This window comes from Anser anser, assembly GCF_964211835.1.
Source record: "Anser anser genome assembly, chromosome: 32".
In the NCBI taxonomy this organism is placed as follows: Eukaryota; Metazoa; Chordata; class Aves; order Anseriformes; family Anatidae; genus Anser; species Anser anser.
This window is the reverse complement of record NC_139753.1, coordinates 90,704-110,570: the sequence shown is the minus strand read 5'-3', so window position 1 is coordinate 110,570 and position 19,867 is coordinate 90,704. Positions and strand designations below refer to the sequence as shown.

The 19,867-nt window shown below is 39.7% G+C and overlaps 1 protein-coding gene across 3 annotated transcripts; it reads right to left on the bottom strand.

Moving 5' to 3' along the window:
• Positions 1-7,710: 7,710 nt before the first annotated feature.
• LOC310888254 (butyrophilin subfamily 2 member A1-like) lies at positions 7,711-19,773 on the bottom strand. Of its 3 annotated transcripts, none has more exons than XM_083814827.1 (13): positions 19,414-19,773; positions 18,587-18,738; positions 16,980-17,330; positions 15,554-15,838; positions 14,086-14,184; positions 13,664-13,690; positions 12,610-12,636; positions 11,972-11,998; positions 11,489-11,515; positions 10,639-10,665; positions 10,345-10,365; positions 10,047-10,073; positions 7,711-9,524 (listed from the first exon to the last, which is right to left on the bottom strand). In XM_083814827.1, exons 2-13 carry the CDS (start codon positions 18,663-18,665, stop codon positions 8,983-8,985), a joined length of 1,539 nt encoding a protein of 512 aa, XP_083670953.1. In that variant the 5' UTR covers positions 18,666-18,738; positions 19,414-19,773; the 3' UTR covers positions 7,711-8,982. The 3 variants fall into 3 exon arrangements, with proteins under 3 accessions (XP_083670953.1, XP_083670954.1, XP_083670955.1); XM_083814828.1 differs by lacking the exon at positions 19,414-19,773 and adding an exon at positions 18,960-19,378; XM_083814829.1 differs by lacking the exon at positions 14,086-14,184.
• Between the last annotated feature and the right edge of the window lie 94 nt (positions 19,774-19,867).

Genomic DNA, 19,867 nt, shown 5'->3' with positions numbered 1-19,867 from the left:
AAAAGAAAAAGAAAAAGAAAAAGAAAAAGAAAAAGAAAAAGAAAAAGAAAAAGAAAAAGAAAAAGAAAAAGAAAAAGAAAAAGAAAAAGAAAAAGAAAAAGAAAAAGAAAAAGAAAAAGAAAAAGAAAAAGAAAAAGAAAAAGAAAAAGAAAAAGAAAAAGAAAAAGAAAAAGAAAAAGAAAAAGAAAAAGAAAAAGAAAAAAGAAAAGAACCTAGGGGATCTTTTGGGGAAATGACTGTTTTTCATTGGAATAACATTTGAAAAGCATTTTTAATGATATGAGGAAAACTGTTAGCATGTTTGCTTTTATTTATAGATTAAATAAAAAGTATTTATTTTATTTTATTTTATTTCATTTCATTTCATTTCATTTCATTATCTTTGTAATATTTACTCATTTGTTCTCTCACTCTCTTTTTTTTTTCTTTTTCTTTTTTCTTTTCTCTGGAGCAAAATGTAAACTGGAAAAGTGGAAGCCCAAAGTGGTGAAAAGTATGGAGAAAATAGGCTCTTAAAAGTGGAATAAGAGAGGATTATTTGGAGGAAAAATAACAACAACAAAAAAAATTGCTTAAAAGAATGTACAGAAACATTTTGTCCAACTTTCTAGCCTGCCTTGGCCCTTTCCAACCTATGTCACCAGCAGTGAGGCAGCTGTATCAATGCAAACTGCCCATGTAGACTTGGAAATGCTCTTGTTGCTTTGGCAAGGGCAGATGTGGCAGAGCTGGGTTGGGTTAGGGCTACCCCATCTCCAACAAGGAATATAAACTCAGGCTGGAAAGAGGCAGATTCCCAAACATCAAACTGACAGGGCAGCTCTGGCTCTTTTAGAGTTAAGAGGAAGTCTTCTCAGGAGACCATGACCTTCGTCTTGTGCACTTCTTATCACCTGCAGACTTTAATCCCTCAGGAATTAGAAGAGTTTATGTAAGTGTTACCTGATGAGACGGGGATGGCTGCTAGCAGTGCCACAGTGAACAAAAGCCATTTCTTCTGCTCCATGACTGCAGTTGCATGTGTAGAATGATCATTCAGCTGACCTGAAAGAGACACAGAAGGGAAGTATAATAGAAGGGAAATCTGTCCTAAACATAGGACATCTCTTAAGTCATACTAACACGCCTTCCAAAGCACTCAAGCAGTTGAGTTTAAATGCCAAGAAAACCTATGCCTGTCCAGATGTCTCAATTTAAATTTCAGCTTCTGAGAATTTCTTGCAGCCTACCGTGCTCCCAGAAAGTTATGAGGGTGTATGCAAGAAACAGAAAAATTCAACCCAGCCCACACTGTTTTCTGCAAAATTTGATGAACACATGAATTAACACACCAGTTTAAATCTCTGGTCTGAGTTTCACAAGTCTCTTTGTCCATGCTATGAGATGGGTAAAGAAAGAGGGAAGAAATGTTATTTAGCAGCTTCTGTACATGGGTTTACAGGAAGGGAAACTATCCTCTTTGCTATCGTGAAGACACTGCTCCCTGAAACAATCAGACTTCAGAGTGAAATCAGAACCTCTCTTTCAACTTCACACAAGATTTCATGTAACTAATTAACACAGCTAACCACATTCAGCTCTGACACAAACCTGAGATAATTTAGGGCTGCAGCAGGGTCAACTTTGGTGCCCTGTGCTAGAAAACATACCCTTCTCTGGTCTCTGGCCTCTTTGTGGAGTTTGACATTTCCAGTACATGGTCGACTGTCCCTGTCTCAGTCCCCATAGCAACATTTTTAGTATGATATCTTTACTACTTTACTACAGTTAAATATTCTGTGTTTTTTTCTTTAAGTGGGTAGCCCTTAGCTCTCTGTGGTACATGGAGGGAAATGGGCCCTTCTGGATCCCAGGTCATCCAGGAAGCCAAAGATCATGCTTGCACCACAGAATGAGATGACACTGTTGAGTGTATCGTCCACATCCCCATGAATTTCACTGGTAGATCAGGCCATTGAATGTGACACTGCAACTGGCACTAAATTTCATAAATGTTCATCAACTTCATCGATGCTGAATCTTGCTCTTGCCACTCTCCAGGAGTTTTCATGGGATTTGAGATAAACTAAATTGGCTCTTTCCAGATAATTGGCACACAAGAAACTAGAAAATGTTATTGAAGACATTAATTTAGAGACCTAATATGGGAAAGGGATTAACCTTGCTTAGAGATGAGAGCATTGCTCCTCAGTTGCTTAAAAGGAGGTCTTAAAGGCAGTTTCAGATTGTATTATTCTGGCTGAAATACTAGAACAGGCATTTGGGTGGGGGACCTGTAGAAACCTGTTCCCATCTGGATTATAAATACCAAATGGCTTAGAAATACCAAAAATGTCACAAGATGTTTGTGCTTAGACAAAAGCAGCCTCTCTCCTAGCTGTATTCATTGCCATTTGAATATTGCAAGTTCTTTTGAAATTCAGTGAAACCCCATACATCCAGCCCAAATCCAACTGAGATGAATTGTACTGATGAGACTGGATACATCAGAGAGCAGAAAGTAGGATCAGACACATATAGGAGCATCTGAGCAAAAGAGTTCCAGCCAGCAAATGCTGAGACCTGATTCTTTGTTTAGCAAAGGTATTTTTGCTAACAAATGTTATTTTTTTCTTTTCTCCGACTTTAAAAAAAATATATTGTGTTATATGAGGAGAGACCAAAAGAAACCTCACTGACTAGCAGATCAACATTTATGACTTCAAAGAACAAAACCAACTGAATGCTTATATGCCATTTTAAAACAAACAAACAACAAGAAACACACAAAAACCAACAGTTTGTCTTAATTCCCATAGGCTTCATGTGTATTGCTAAATAGACATAGTGTGACATATTTTAAGTAAGATAAACAATCATTATTCTACTAGAAGGATATAAAATTGAGTTAACTTTGACACTGCAACTTGTATCAAATGCGCAAAATTCATTGAATGCAGTAGAATTTTAATATGAATGATCTAATGGTAAGAAAAGACGACACATTCATGAAGGCCTGATATTCACTGCATAGAAGATGACAACCTTAATTATTCAAAGTAATCAGAAAAGTTTGAGGTTGTTAACATCTCTGCAAAGCAGCTAGCCCACTGGGTGCTCTGGTAGTTATCCTCTCATGCTGAGCTACAACAACATCATGATAGTTTCACCTTCACAGCATTCAATAGGTGAGAGCCTTTGTCAATTTATTTTACCCTGAGACACTGTGCCGGGGGGGGACGGGGGGCAGCTTCCCTGAACCCAACAGTCCCCTTCAGAAAGGGAATATAGACCTTTTCTCCTGCTCTGCAGCCTCTGCTTCAGAGTTATGCTGGAAGAGAAATGCTATTTCCATACACCAAAGAAAACAGACAAATCCTTGGTGAAGCAAAACCTACCCCATCTGGCTAGTCAATACCTCTGCTTTCTCCCCCTGATGATCATTCCCTGTCACTTTCATTTTTCTCCGCAAGACCTACCAGGAGCAAACATGCTGCTGATGCCTACGCTTCCTCCCTGACAACACTGAAGGAGACATGGGTGGAGAGAAGAGACTGCTGGCCCCTGCATGCACAGCTTTGATGAAGGTAATAGAGCAGTTCCCTTCCATCGCTATGGAAGCCCAACATTCTTGGCTTGTTCAGAAGTGAAGGAGTTAAAAGAGAAATGCTTACCTGTCTTGATGTATGAAGGTGAACAATGATATCAGATAGCTGTTTTTCCTTCTTGCCAGAGAAAGTGAACTTAAGGCTTAACTCATGCAGGATGACAATGGGTTATGCACCATCTCCCTGCAGAAGGAAAGGAAAATGAAAGAAAGAATCAGGTAAAAAATTAAATCTGACATTTCTCTGCCTGAAGATCACACCTCATCTTTCATACCAGGGCTGCATTGTTGTGTTGTAAACGATCAGCTGCAAAAGGAACTTTGGTGTTAGGAAGAGGTTTAAGATAATCATGCATCCAGCTGAATGCCCACTGCCCAGCATCAGAAGTGAACCTTATTTCAGAATAAAATGTGTATTTCACCTGTTGTAAGGTAGGAAAGGTCTCTCCATCTTCTGTCTCAGATCAAAGAGACTGAACTCTGAACAGTGGAACTGAAATGAAGAATGAAATGTTAAAGATTAACTCAGGGAGCAACTCTGAAGATCACGTGTTTTCTTCTAAGACTGATGCTTTGCTGTGAAGTTACAACGGTAATGGAAGCATGTTGTCCTTGGGACTTGGCAGATACCATTAAAAGAAATCAGCTTGAAAAGGGTGTAACTTTTCCTTTGGAGAAGGTAATGTCTTTGAATCTAACTATTCACGGATTTTCACAGGATTTTCCTTTTAATACGATTTCTCACAGCAATTTCTTCCTGAAAACACAATGCAGGAAGTATTTCTAGTTGCCTTAGAAACAAAGTTGAATTTTCTTTAGGAAGGAGTGAAGGCAGGAAGAAGGAAAGAAGGTGTTACCCTTGGTGGAGGAGGATCAGGTTAGGGAGCACTTAAAAGAAATGTGGCATACAAAAGTCCATGGAGCTTGATGGATTGTATTCTCAAGTTCTGAGGGATCTGGCTGATGTCCCTGAAAGACCACTCTCCATTATCTTTGAAAGGTCATGACAACTGGGAGAGGCTCCCGAAGTCTGAAAGAGAGCAAATGTTACCCCTAACTTCAAGAAGGGCAATAGGAAGAAGACCTGGGTGACTATGGTCCAGGCAGCCTCACTGCAGTCCCTGGAAAGTTGATGGAGAAAACCCTCCTGGAAACCATTTCCAAACACACAGAAGACCAGAACGTGCTTATGAACAGTCAGCATGGATTTACGAAGCTCAGGTCATGCTTTACTACCCTGCTAACCTTCTATGAAGAGGTGACCAGCTTGTTGGATGATGGGGAAAGAGGATGTTTTATACCTACATTTCAGTGGGATTTTGATACTGCCTCCCATTAATGTCCTTGTAGACAAGCTGACAAAGTATATGTTAGATCAGTGGACAGTGAGGTAGAATACTCAGTGAAGGGGAAACAGTTTGAACAGCCAGGCTGTGCTGGATTTACATGGCAGAGTAATAGGGGGGATGACCTCAGTGTGGCGCAGTCCTTTACCGTAAAGGACTACAGCCATTGGATAGGACCCACACTGGAGGAGGGGAAAAGCGTGAGCAGGAAGGAACAGACAACCGTTAAGGACTGGCTACAGTTCCTCATTCCCCCTATGCCTGTGCCAATTGGTGCGGAGAGGGATTGGGAATAATAGAGTGAAGCTGAACCTGGGCAAAGCAGGGGTGGAGGAAGGGTATTGTTTCAATTGTGTCTTTGTTTCTCACCACCCAAACCTATTTTAATTTTCAATAATTTGAATTTTCACCAAGGTGAATCAGAAAAATGAAGCACAAAGCCCTGCCCCTGGGGAAGAACTGTCCAAGGCACAAGGACGTGCTGGGAGCACCCAGCTGGAAAAGGAGCTTGGCAGAAAAAAAGGACCTGGGGGTCCTGGTGGACACTGAGATGACCAAGAGACAGCAATGTGCCCTTGCTGCATAGAAGGGTGATGTGAGCAGCTGGAGCAGTCTGAGGACTGTCAAGAGAGATTACAGAGCTGTGGGAGCAACAGAAAAGACTCAGTAGCACAGGTAGCTTTTTCGTCAGTCCTCCAGCTCAAAGGGAAGGGGTTTGAAAGGGTCAGTCAAATCCAACAAATCAACAGAGGTTTGCAGGACTGGTGCTACAGACAGAGCTACTTAGACTGTAGGACTTGCTTTGAGGAACCAGGGCTGATGGGGACTGATGGGGTCCACCTGTCAGAGAAGGGGAAGAACATTTCTGGTGATAGGCTTGCCAATCTGGTGAAGAGGGCTTTAAACTAGAGTTTCCAGAGGAGGAGAACCTCTGTCTATCACACTCCTCCCAACTTGAAGCCAGTGTCAGAAACGGATGTCCAGAGTCTGGAGAAGGGTCACAGGTCAGCAGGAGGGCACCTGAAAAGCAGCACAAAGGAATTCCAGCCATTCCAGCCAGTAAGGCAGCTTCATCACGGGCCCAATTTAAATGTCTCTGTGCTAGCTCACCTAGCATGGGGAACAAACAGAATTACAGATGCAGGGCTATGACCTCAGTGATATTATGAAGACGTGGTGGGTGGCTTCCAGGACTGGAGTGATGGAATAGAAGGATACAGGCACTTTAGGAGGACAGGCGGGGGAGATGGCAATGCCCTCTATGTCAATGAGCAGCTGGAGTGTATGGAGCTCTCTGCCTGGGGACAGATGAGGAGCTGACAGAAAGCTTAACTTCCTTTTCCCAGTGATAGAGGAGCCAATGAAGAGAGATGCTGTGCTGGATCTCATTCTCACCAACAAGGAGGGGCTGGCGGGGCACGTGAAGCTCAAGAGCAGCCTTGGCTGCAGTGACCATGAAATGGTGCAGTTTAGGATCCAGAGGGGAGTGAGGAGGGAGCACAACAGTCTTGCTACCCTGGATTTTGGGAGAGCAGACTTTGCCCTCTTCAGGGGTCTGGCTGGTAGAGTGCCATGGGACAAATCCCTGGAGGGAAGAGGGGCCCAAGAAAGTTGCTTAATGTTCAAGGATCACTTCCCCCAAGCTCAGGAGCAATGCATCCCAGCAAAGAGGAAGTCAGGCAAAAACACCAGGAGGCCTGCATGGGTGAACAAGTAGGAGCAAGGACGGATAACCTGGGAGGGATACAGCAGCACTGTCCGAGCAGCCATGGATCAGGTTAGGAAAGCCAAAGCATTCATAGAATTAAATTTGTCCAGGGACATCAACCGCTACAAGAAGGGTTCTATAGGTACATCAGTGACAGAAGACTAGGGAATTCATGGGCCCTGTCTGGAAGGAAACAGGAGACCTGGTCACCTGAGATATGCAGAAGGCTGAGATACTTAATTTTGCCTCAGTCCTCACTGACAAGAGCTCAAGACATGTGTCCTGGGCCCCAGAAGGCAAAGGCAGGGATTGTGAGAAAAAAGAACTGCCCAGTGTAGGAGAAGATCAGGTCTGAGACCATCTAAAGAACCTGAACCTGCACTAGTCCATGGAGACCTGATGAGATGCATCTACGGGTCCTGAGGGAACTGGCAGATGTGGTTGCTAAACTTCTGTCCATCATGTTTGAGATGTTGTGGCAGTGCAGTGAAGTTCCCATTGACTGGAAGAGTGGAAATATAACCCCCATTTTTAAAAAGGCAAAAAAGGAAGACCTGGGGAACTACAGGCCCTTCAGTCTCACCTCTGTGCCTGGCAAGATGATGAAGCAGATAATCCTGGAAACTATGCTGAGGCATATGGGAAATAAGGAGGTGGTTGGTGACAGCCCACGTGGCTCCATTAAGGGCCGATCATGCCTGACAAATCTGGTGGCCTTCTACCATGGGGTTACAGCATTGGTGGATAGGGGAAGAGCAACTGCAAAGCATCTGACACTGTTCTCCATTATATCCTTGTCTCTAACTTGGAGTGACATGGATTCAGTGGAAACCTAGAAGAGGTTTCAACTTTGTGTAACTGCCTCAGTGAAAGTCCTTAGCAAACATTGGACTGCAAATACTTTCGTCTTTCTGAGACTGTCTCAGTGAAAGCTCTTAGCAGGGCTCTGAAACAGGCAAATACTGGACTCTGATAAGTGTCCTTTTAATGTGACACCCCTCATCCCACCAAAATGAAACCAAAAAGGTGAAAAAAGATTAAATCAAATAAAAAACAAATGGAGATAGTACAGAGATCAGTTTACATATAATATATTCTTAAGGTTTAGTGCAATATTTCCATGTTCCATAAGACCTTCAGGCATTTAATCCCATGCTTTTTGTCCATTCTTTTGGTAGATTTCTTCTACGGATAATTAATTTCATCCCTTTTGACTCATCAGATCTCTAAAACTGCTGGACATTATGTGTCAAAGGTAAAGCTCCAATAAAGCATTGTGATTTCTTTCAGAACAAGTTGTATGCATGTTGTGGTAGGCAGCTAAGCATCACACTCTCCGCAAGCAGTACATAGGAATTGGAAGGGCAGAAGTTAGAAAATTCATAGGCTAAGATAAAGAAATAAACAAATAAAACAATATAAAACCTAGTGATGTAATGTAATTTTTCATTACCAGCTGACTAATGAACAGTTACATTGCACTTTCAGGAGCTCGGAGAAACTGGCAAACACTGCATGTAGAAGAGAAATGCAGAAATCTAAGAGCTTAGATGGGGGAACCCTAACTCCTTTTTTAACTGCACTAGTAACAGTGGATAATCTGTCTTTGGTGAGGCAGCTACTGGCTAGGGCATTGTTATCACCATCCAGTTGTCACAAATGCTCAAGCTTGCATGGATGAGGAGTAAAAACACATTGATATGGAAAATAATAATAATAATTTAAAAAAAAAAAAATCCTTGTCACCCAACCAAGTCCCAGATCAAGAAATGACAGAGAAAATAACAGGGCCTCTACAAGTGCAGGAGGCAATAATCCTCTAATAATCATACTCATTTAAATGGATTAACTGAATAATCCAACATTTCTGGTGTTTCTTTTATACTTCAAACTTTGCTTTTCTTCATACCCATTTTTCTTACAACATTCAGAAAGAAAAATTAAGGATTTTTTTTTCTTTGTCCTGGACTTACCACAGTGCATTTCTCTATGATTCTTTATGCATGCCTTGTAATTTAAACAAAGCCTTGACAAATGCTCCACCAAAACGTAGTCATTACAGGCTTTTCATGTTCTCTTAATTGAGAATAAATAATATTAAAAGATACTTTGCTTCAAACTTCACTTTTTTTCTCTACTCTTAGACACTGCATTTTTGTCTCATTACTTACTCTTTTTTATTTATTTTTTTCTTTTCAGGTTTTCCTGTTTTGTTCCACAGTACTACTCTCTGGATTTGATAATTACTGATGTCCTAAGACATTGCTGTCTCTCCTCTAGTCCACCCTGACACACTGAAAGACAACCTTGACTCTACAGGCCATTTGATTCAAATTTTCCTTCTACAGTGTCTCCAAAGGGACAGGGATTAAGACTGGGCGGATAACAGGTGTGACTACCCCTTCTTCTCTTTTAGGTAAAAATGGGTAAAACCTTTCTGCATGTTCCTTTCCAAGGCTTATAGGGATTTTCACTATGACATTCATCTGCTCTGCTTCATAAAATTTGACTTGTGCTTCCTCCAAGTCCAGAAGCACACCAATCACAGTGCAACTCATATCCTTCTTCTCAATCTTTCTGTTTCCCTTGCTAGAGAATAACTCTCCCTGGGATCTGTGCAGAGCCCAGAAGTCCTCACCAGCAATTGTCCCTTCCTCCTCTTGCCCCTCTTTCTCCCTCACAACCCCCAGCACCCAGTCCTGCTGCTGGCCCACCTCCACCTCCCAGTAGTGTTTCCCAGATGCAAACCCTTCCTTCCCCACCAGGACAGGGACAGTGGAAGGACTGTTCAGGCCAGCAGGCTCAGATGAGGTGTCCTCAACTTTTGGAGCCCCCGGCACTGGGAGCTCTAGGACTCGGCAGTCAGGATTCACAGCAATGAAAACTAGAGGAGAAAACAAGAAGAATCCAATGAGCAGAGCCACTCAGGGACCTGTCTCTGCAGGGGACTATGGGTTGAAGCCTTTGAGGGTCTGAGCAGTCCTGGTGTGATTCAACAAAGAATTGAAACATTCCCCCAAACAGGGCATGCAACAGTCACTGAGGAACCAACAGGCACCTTTCAAGCTCTCATAGACATGTACTCTCTCGGGGTGTAAATCCAGGCGACTCTCTCTTCACTCACTTCACAATAAATTTCTTGCTTTCTCTTTTCCATGTGGCCATCCATCCTCTCTGGAATGGTGTCCACACACAGCCTTTTACTTTGACACTTCTCAGCAACTCCTTTTCTCAGTCTTCCCAACTGCCCCATCCTAGCCTCATTTCCTTTTAACCAATCCAGGTGATGGCATGTCCCGGTGACTCCATCTCAACCTACCAGTCTCTAAAGTCATGACATTTTCATTTCAGGGTAACTTGGACAGATGGAAACACAATTTTCACACCCTTTTTCCTGTTAAATTACCTGCATGGCTCCGGGCTTCCCAGAAATCTGCAGAATGGAAAGAAACAGTAGGGTTGTAACATCCTATTAGGCAGTTAGATACTTGTATTGGGTTTACATAGCAAGGTTTTGGTAGTGGGGGGCTGCAAGGTTGGCTTCTATGAGAAGAGTCCAGAAGCTACCCCATGTTAGATAAGAGACAGTTTTAGGCAGCTCCAAAAGGGACCCACTGCTGGCCAGTGCCAAGCCAAAAAGCAATGTTTTTAGCACCTCTGTGAGACCAAATTCTTCTGCTTATTAGTAGTTTTTAGTGACTTACCCAGCTCAGCTTTCAGTTGACCTGGAAGGGAAAGATATTCCTGTCACTAACAATTTTTTCTTTTTCCCTTTTCACAATAGTTTTACTAAATAGGACAACACCAAAATATGGAAGAGGAAAGAATTCTGAAACCTGGTGAGAAACATTTTTATTCATGTTATTTCAATACCAGTGTCGGTGGTATTTTTTCAGCTACACATTCAGGGATGGCATAGACACACTCACCTGAAAACTTGGATTATTGTTTCTAAGCTTGGCAGGAATATAACGTTTATATAAGATGTGTTGCCTTACCAAAGCGGTCTTTGAGTTTTGATTTTGCTAAAAGAGAAGAGCATAAATGACTGAGGTAAAAAATCAAGGAAACAACAGCAAATGTTTGTAAGAAAGACAGTAGAGTTATATCCCCAGCTGTTCATTCTGGGAACAGTGCATATAATTACATGGGAGACTTCTGTCACTAAACTTAGAATCACAGAATCACTGAATGGTTTAAGTTGGAAGAGACTTGAAAGATCATCTAACTACAACCCCCCTGCCGTGGGCAGGGACACCTCCCACTAGAACAGGTTGCTCAAAGCTGCATCCAACCCAGTCTTAAACACTTCCAGGGATGGGGAACCCACAACTTCTCTGGGCAACCTCTTCCAGTGCCTAACCACCCTTACAGGAAATAATTTCTTCCTAACATCTAATCTAAACCTACCCTCTTTTAGTTTAAAACCATTAATTCTTGTCCAGTCACTACATTCCCTGATAAAAAGTCCCTCTCCAGGGGATTTGCAGGGTACAAGTAACTACTTTTCTTTTTTTTTTCCTCCCATAACATGAGAAGAGGGGAAGGATAGAATAAGAAAGCTGAACAGAAATTTGTAGTTGTTTCCAAGCGAAACCATAGTGAAGAGAAATAACCTTAAAGGGAGGTAGGTGGACCATGAGCAGAGCAATAGCACTGGTGCAACAGTTCCTGCACATAGAGGTAGAGAGGTAAATATCATCTGTCCTTTTGCCATGTAAGCACCTCTGAAAACATTTCTGAGAAGCTATTCAGACTAAAACCAAGCTAACTATATAAAGCAGCTTATTTCATTGTGGCTTGACTACATCCATTCCCAATGAATTTTTTTAAGAAAATGAGATTTACCTCTTCGATTTGTGGCTTTCTCTTGTTCTAAACAGTTCAGCACATAGAATGAAAGAAATAACAGAGATGGAGTAGTTATTGGAGGTAAGCTGGAAGTTAAAAGTTACTAAGCGAACTTTTATACTTTATATATACGGACTTTCCATAAAGGTTCACTTTAAACTTGTGTCACTTCTGTGAAAAACACACTTTCTTTTCAAGTATTTCACAGGTTAGCACACAACATTTATTTTCTAAAAAAAAAAAAAAGTAAACGTGTCAGATTGTGCCTGGAGATTTTCACATGAATATAATCCATTTCTGTTGAGTCTTGTGTCTAATTTTAAATGCATAAGCACATTAAAGACTGCTATCAAGCCCAATAATCAGACCAAAATCAACCAACAAACAAAAAAAGAAACAGAACCCCCCCCCCAAACAGACATGTCTTCAATACATAGGTTTTATATGCAATGAACAACAACAACAACAAAAAAATCTTACCTAACATTGACTTCAGTTGTTCATTTTCTAGAAAAGACAGTACACAGATATCAGTATAATCTCTGTGACAGAGTGGCTTAATGAACTCAACAATATAAATACACAAACTGTAAAACCATATAGTATGTGTATCCTTAAAGCTTGGCTGCTTTCATTGCACTGTCAGCTTCTTTAATTAGGTGTAAGGCCAGAGGGAATCCAACAATATAACCCATGAATGTATCACTAAATTTTAACCTTATTTTATTCAGATAACTCATTTTTTTAAACAGGGTGGAAACAAGACATATTTGTGCTGCTGGTAGATGTCTTCCTTCAAAACCTGTTTAGTTTATGCCTTAATTGACTAATTTAAGAGGGGTATTCAGATGCATAAGCACGTAGTATATTTGAGATGCCCTGAGGTATCCCAAGTGGCATATAGGTGTCTCTAAAAGAGCTCTGGTCTCCTGTAGGTGAGTATATGCTCCCAGTGGATATCCATTGAAACATTAAAATTGGATATAACATTGAAAAGGGCTGCTACTCCACAACTACTGTTTTGAAAATCAACATGCATTCAAACATTGTTTCCCTGAATTTATGTCTTTCAGACTTCGTAACAGCCTAACATCATTTCAAAAGCAAAGAAGTTTTACCTTCTTCCATCTTTGTCTTCATTTTTACTGAAAAATAAAAGAAATTGGATCATAATGGTAGTTATTCATGTAAACTTCACTTATCCTGCAACAGTGAACAGAAGTAACTGAGGTTCAAACTTGAATTTAGTTTAACCTGATAAATTTCCCAAGGCTTCTTGTTCTTCCAGAGAACTCTTTTTTTTTTTTCTTTTTTTTTTTTTAACCAAGGCATGCTTCATTTCTAATGGAGTTCAACAACAAATAAGATAACATCTTGAGACACTCGGTCCTTCCTAGGTGTCGTTTGTCACAACTGCAGCCCAATTAAGGTTCATAGACCGGGAATAAATATTTTCTGATCCAGTGGGTATGTCTAGCCTCAATTGCCAACTATGTCAGGGAGCAGGACCACAAGTACCTCAGGATAAAATTGTTCATTCAATCCATTTTTTAGAATAGACCCTGGTATGTTTATGGCATGAGTCTATTAGTTCTCTCCCAAACAATAAGCAGTTTTTATCTGTGTGACAGCATGAGCCTGGGGCTATTGCCAACAGGTAGTTTGACTGTGGATACTCAAGTATATTTTTAAGTACAGATATAGCTCATGAACACCAACTAGATATATTCAAAGAAAACTTGCTTCCTGCGTGTAAAGTCTTCTGGAAGGCCTTGGTTTGGATCCTTGAATTGCTGTTAGTTTGGGGTTTCGTTATTTGTTTTGTTGTTGTTGTTGTTGTTGGTTGTTTTTTTAATATTTTAAAGATGTGGAGGAATGATTCTGATCCCTTAATTAACTCTTGAATGATTAAACAGGAATCTTGGATATGAATGAGATGGCAGGGAATGCCAGTCAGCTCTGTTGAAGCAGACTGTTTATAAAGCACAGATGAAAAAGCTCGTGCAGGGTATTATTGCAGTGTGGTGCAAAGGTAAGCTGGAAAGCTATAAAACAGTTGGCTATAACTAGGATTTCTAATTAGTCCTTTAATATTTCTGCTAGTTAAGTTCTAATAACACGTACACTGTACAAAGTATCATAATTGTCGTAATCGTCATCTTTATTTCTTACCTGCTTTAATTGTTTTCTTGTGGTTACCTGGTTAACAAAACAAACAAATAAATAAACAAAATTCTACTATTTTTGTAGAGTAATAGTGAGGGTAAACAGTTCCCTGTTTTGTCTCTCATGTTGTCGGTAACTCTCTGGATTTATGTCCCCAATAATTACAGAAAGGGGCCTACAAGTAGTTTAGTACACAGAGCTATTCTTGTCAGACCTGACACTGTCTGACCTAAGGACATACAATTTGCATTCCTCCTTGTTAAGCCCATGTGCTTTCCCACACCTTTTTTGTTCCATTTCCTGAATACAGTCATTGAATAATCACTGGTGATTTTGATTGTGTGCTTTTATTACAATCATAGATTTCAATATGAACTGTTGTGATATTTCTATACATTGACTGAGAAAACATATGAAGAAATACTTACTTCTCAGTTTACAAAATACAGTGGAGATTAGGACCGTGATAAAACATAAAATTACCAGGTAGACAATCAGCCATTTTGAAATTGAGGGAAAGAAAATCTCTGCAAAAATGACCAAAAGGAGTTGTATTATATTAATGAGCAAAATATAAAGATATTTGTAACTCAGGATGTAGCCAATACATCTGAGGAGATGATGAATTTGTATTTTGCTTGAATTTTCCTGGTAATGTTGCTGAAGAACAACATTCAGAAAGAATCAAATTCAAATTCAAACTCTCCCTCAGAAGTAAATTGGGGTTATTCTTTCTGTGGGTACCAGATTTGAACGTATGAAGGAGATATCTGAGACAGGTAGACTGGTTTGCACAGTTCATGAAAGACAAGAAAGACAAGAAAAACAGTTATACTGTCTCTCATTTTCTTTTTTTTTTTTTTCCACAGATGTGTTGCACTTCATAATAAACTGAGTATAAAGCAGGTGATGGAAAGAAGGAAGAAACCATCACCCCTGGGCAAGAGAGACACATTCACTCTGGATATATTTGTGAAATTAATATCTGACCCATCCTGCAAACTAAGATGCATAAGTCTGGAAGAGTAATATTTAAGACAATTCTCTATTATGTTGATTTTATTGTCTCATTACAGATATCTCCACATTCAGCGTTATAGGATTTCTTAATGCCATCATGTGAGGGAGTTTACTCACATACTTCTTCAAGAGCACTACACTTCACTCTAGTTCCCTTTCCAGCCTACACATTGGCTTTGTGGTGGTGAAGTTCTTTTGGGGGTCCAGCCCTATGAGACTTGCTTGAGACTACCTGATGCCTGTCTATATACCCAGGAAAAAGAGATGTATTAAGTGCTACAGAGTACAGGGAAGTATGATATTATATCCACCCTATAATGATTAATGTACATGTTTAAAACAGCAAAGATAAACACATAGAATAAAAATATTTGTGAGGTGTTGAAACTATCACATTAATACTTCTGACTGTACCTTTTAATTATTTATTTTATTTTATTTTATTTTCCAGCTACGGGCTGTGAAACCCACATGTACACACCTTGTTAAATTGCCAGGTAACATATTTCTGGATAATGAAATCTTGTGGAATGTTCAGTCGTAGCTAAGGAAATGCGTCTTTTTAAAATGTGCATACAGTTGGATTTTTAATTAATTTTAATTCAACTCCAGTAGTTGACTTCCCTAAATCTGAAGAAGGGAATATAGAAAGTATCTGGGCCCTTCTTTGAAGAAGAAAATGATTTATTGTGTGCGGTTAATGGTTGTGCAATAAACTAGAAATAAAGGTGTAGGAAGACTGCAGGTCTCATGAACTTCTTCCAGTACTCATTCTGGAACTACACTTTTGGGCTAGCTCACAACATAAAAATGGGACCTATATCATTTTGTCTATCTTTTTAATCTTACAAGCAGGTGACTATTGCGCTCACTCACCTGAAATCAGAATTCTGGACTCACTCGTTGTCTTTAGCAGATTATTGACTATCCTGCAGGAGACTTCCATGTCAGATCCAGGCTTTAGCTTCATGGAAGTTATGACTCTGTAAAGGCCTGAAGGCATCATCATCACCTTTGTGGACGATTGTTCCTTCCGGACCTGTCCTTGGCCATCCAGCCAAATCACCTCAGGTTTAGGAAACCATCCATCTGCATGGCAGGTGAGGCCAATGCTCTGTTTCATGTAACTTCTCATGGAAATGGAAGGCACACCACCTTTAGCTAAGGAAAAAACATAAGTATTCTCTATTTCAAACACTACCAAGAATGGGAAATTGCCTGTTTTATAAGGACATCACTCATTCAACACTTACATACGTGTGTGTGTATATATATATATATATATATTTGTATGGAAGCACATGGAAAGACTTTTCTGAATTTGAACTTTGACAGAAACTTGGGCCCGGAAGTTACTTTCATCACGGTTAGCAATTCAGTGACTTTCAGATTAAGAATAAGGAATAACTTAATGGAGATTATGGTAGAGAGGGCTAGCTAGGGACTGCTATTCCTGAATGACGTTGCCAGTGGAACGTATTAGAGGATTAAGCTATTTATTTCAAATAAAATTCTACTGACATAGTACTGATGAAGTCTGCAGTGAAAAATAAATAAATAAATAAATAAATAAGTCATATTGTTTATAATCAGGAACTCAGATGACTAACATGCAGTGTTACTTAGATGTTAAACCTTTGTTTCATCTAGAATGAGCTAAGAAGACATCTTCTGAAAAAATTGGCTGCAATGTGAAATGCCACTACTGCTATTTAGTAGAAATTGGCTCCTGTGTAACAAGGAGAAATGTGTCCAGTTCGAAGCAAACCACATTAACTGAAGCTACCAGTGAAGATGATGTCTATTAATGTACTGAAATGGAAATATGAGCAGTGAAGACTTACCCACTACTTTGTTTTCCTGCTGTGTGCAAACAGCAAGGGAAGCAGTGAGATATTGGGATGGAACCAATTGATTATACAGACCATAGAGAGAGCCTGGGCAATAAGATCATAAATGGTCAACTACATGCTAGAAACTTAAATTTATCTGGATAACTGCAGAGTTCCCTGAACTCTAGGCTTCCATTGAGTGTGAAGGGAGGTTGTACTCCCAAGTCACATACAGATGCAAGTGTTTGGCTACCTAAATGCAGGTATCTCAAGCTGGAGCTAAATCTTAGCTCAAATAATCTGATGTAGGCGTTAATTGAGAGAAAGTTAAATCAAACGCATTCTTACATGAGGACAGTTTATCAGTCAAATTACATTAAAATTATATTTCCCTCATTCAGTGATGGCTATATATGTCTCTGTTCAGTGCTTCATCTTTGAATAAAATGAGAGATAGAATTGCCACTGACCTGCTACCTTCAGTTCAATCAACGCATCATGGTACTCATCATTGAAAGAGACCACGCAAGTATATGATCCTTTGTCAGAACTCCTGATGTTCTTCAAGAGCAGAGACATGTTTCCAGCCCCAAATTCACTATGAAAGAATTCTGTTCTGCCTTGATATTTCTCATCTTGCTTTTCCTTTTGAGTTTTTCCATCATATGTGCTCACAGGTATTTTTTGAGACTGTTCATTAAATATCCACTGGACAGAGAATATCTCAGGAATGTTATCTGCTACCACATAGCAAGGCAGAACCACTCCTTCTCCGATGACTCCAATGACGGAACTATTAGGAGGATAGCTAATAAATTGATCTGTGTAGAGAGAAAATAGCAGCTGTTTTTGTTTGTCCATATCACATTTTACATGGAAGTACATCAGACAATGAATAGAAATAATATCGCTATCAACAGGAGAGGAATCCAGAAGAAAAATAAAAAATAATGTGGCAGAGAACTTAGATGAATAATGTTCATATCATCTGAGGCTCATAGAGTTTCAGTACTTTGAACATGAGCTTAAGTAAGTTCATGGCCATTAAGTCATGGCTATCGAGAAGTCATGGGAAAAAAGGTGAAAACTGAAAAAAAAAAGAGAAGACTGTAAAAAGTAATACAGGATGCAAGATCTATTTAAAAGAAATACAAAGGTGGGATTCATTCGCCCAGACTATGGTACCTTGTGTAATTTGAAGTGTCATAGGTTGTCTAACACATTCACATGGTGCTATGGTGCTGGCAGATGTGACCTGCAACAGATCTTCACTCACGTGAAGCAGTAGCTACAGGAGAGACAAAGTGCCTAGAATGATGCTGTACATTTCTATGTTGGCACCTGAAACATGTGTGATAATTTAAGTCTTCTATGACTTGTAAGTTCCCTTTGAAATGAATGGGCAGAAACAGGCGACTTCAGAGATCAGATAATCACAGACTTCATTGAAAGACCAGTGGCTCTTTGGTCTGGATATTTTCTTTGAATGTCAAATTCTAGGGTCACTATAGTGAACTTAGATGTGCAATTTTCATATGTCTAAAAATATAAAAGATGAATCTCACACAAGAAAAAAAATATATCTTTGAAAGGGAGGAAAAGGAAAGAAACAGGAAACTTTTTTTTTAGATTCCATTGCAATGGGCAATGAATTGTGTCCTAGATGCTGAGCTTGCATGCAAACACCTGCTTGTTGAGAACTAAGCATAAGCAGATAAATCTATGAGCTAAACTGAAAATCTTGGGCATAATTTATTTGGCTACACCTGGTTGTCTAGTACTGAATTACCCTGGAACATCCCACCTGGCCTCCATTCACTTGTCTTGAGGGTTATGAGTCTCCTTCTGCCTGATCTTGTCTTCCAGCCTACACAGAGGTCTCAGACCTTAAGGTCTCAACCTTAACACAAACCAGACTGTACCAGGGTCATACTTGTGTGTTTCAAGTCTCTGATGTCATCCAAGTTAAAAGGAAATAGAAGAGACAGACTTATTATTTTTTACTTTTACAGTTCTGTGAACTGAGGAAAAAATTAAGCTGTTTGATTAAATATATTTGAAGTTGAACTATTCTTACCTGTAATTAGGCATGATATGTGTTGAAAAGTCAGTATATGAATAGCTGTCAACCACTGAAGTGTGGAACCCATCATCATGCTGGTTTCCTAATCATCAACAGGACCAAAAGTAAAGCTTCCAGATGAAACTCCTGTGTGACTCCTTTGGTCTCTTCACATGTTCAATGCAAAATAACAAGCATAAATGCAGATGTAACACAATAGGAAAATACATGAATAAAGATTCAGACAATGCACTGGATGATGTCAAAGGCAAAGAGGATTGCAGGGCATCTTTGCTTTAGACATCAGCCTGTTAAATTTAACTACCTACACTAAATGGTGCAAAAGAAATATACTCCTTGCCTGCTCTGTTCAGCTGTCCATACTTACCTTTGTCTTCCAGAAACTCTATTACCTTCACCAACATATTTTTTTCTTCCTTTCAGTTAGGTGTTAAAAGTATTTCATTTTGTCTTTTGATACTAGCAAACTGCTCTTTTTTTTATTCTCTCTTTCTTAATGAAAAACAAAACAAAACTACCCCTGTGGATAAATTCCTAGGGAAAAAAAAATGTTACTATACTAATCTCCCTGTTGAATTCCATCAGCATTTTAAAGAGAAACTTGTGATTTAATACATGTGGCTTTTTCCAGCTTCCTCCAAAGATCTTGATTTTCTAAGTCACCATTGAACTAATCCATACTCAGCATGCTTACAGCATGCTACACCAGGCAGGTTCATTCCTGTCAGTGCAACCTGTTAAATCCACAACAGTAAATTCAAGTATCATTGTAGATGCAGGGGATTTTTCTTTATGGATTTAGTGAAAATATAATCTCTTACCTGAATAGTAAGAACCTTAAGACTTCTGTAGGGGGGTTGGTTGCAGTGAACCTTTGTCCTCATATCTTTATTACCACTGAAACTTGTGATTGCATTTTCAACATCCAATAGGGCTAGAGGGGCTTGACCAGCCTGACTGGGGAAAAGTTAAATGTCAAAATTCATGCTGAGACACCAAAATAGCTTCATGCTTCCCAGGTGATCTCTATACTGCTAAGTGGAACAAGGTGGGGATATTCCTCCTTGCGCTCCTGTGCAAATTGATTCTCTTAGCAACCAGCATTTAGCAATAAGACTTAGAAGTATGTAATGAACAAGTTAGTACATTGTGTTTTTCCTTTCCTTTCCTTTCCTTTCCTTTCCTTTCCTTTCCTTTCCTTTCCTTTCCTTTCCTTTCCTTTCCTTTCCTTTCCTTTCCTTTCCTTTCCTTTCCTTTCCTTTCCTTTCCTTTCCT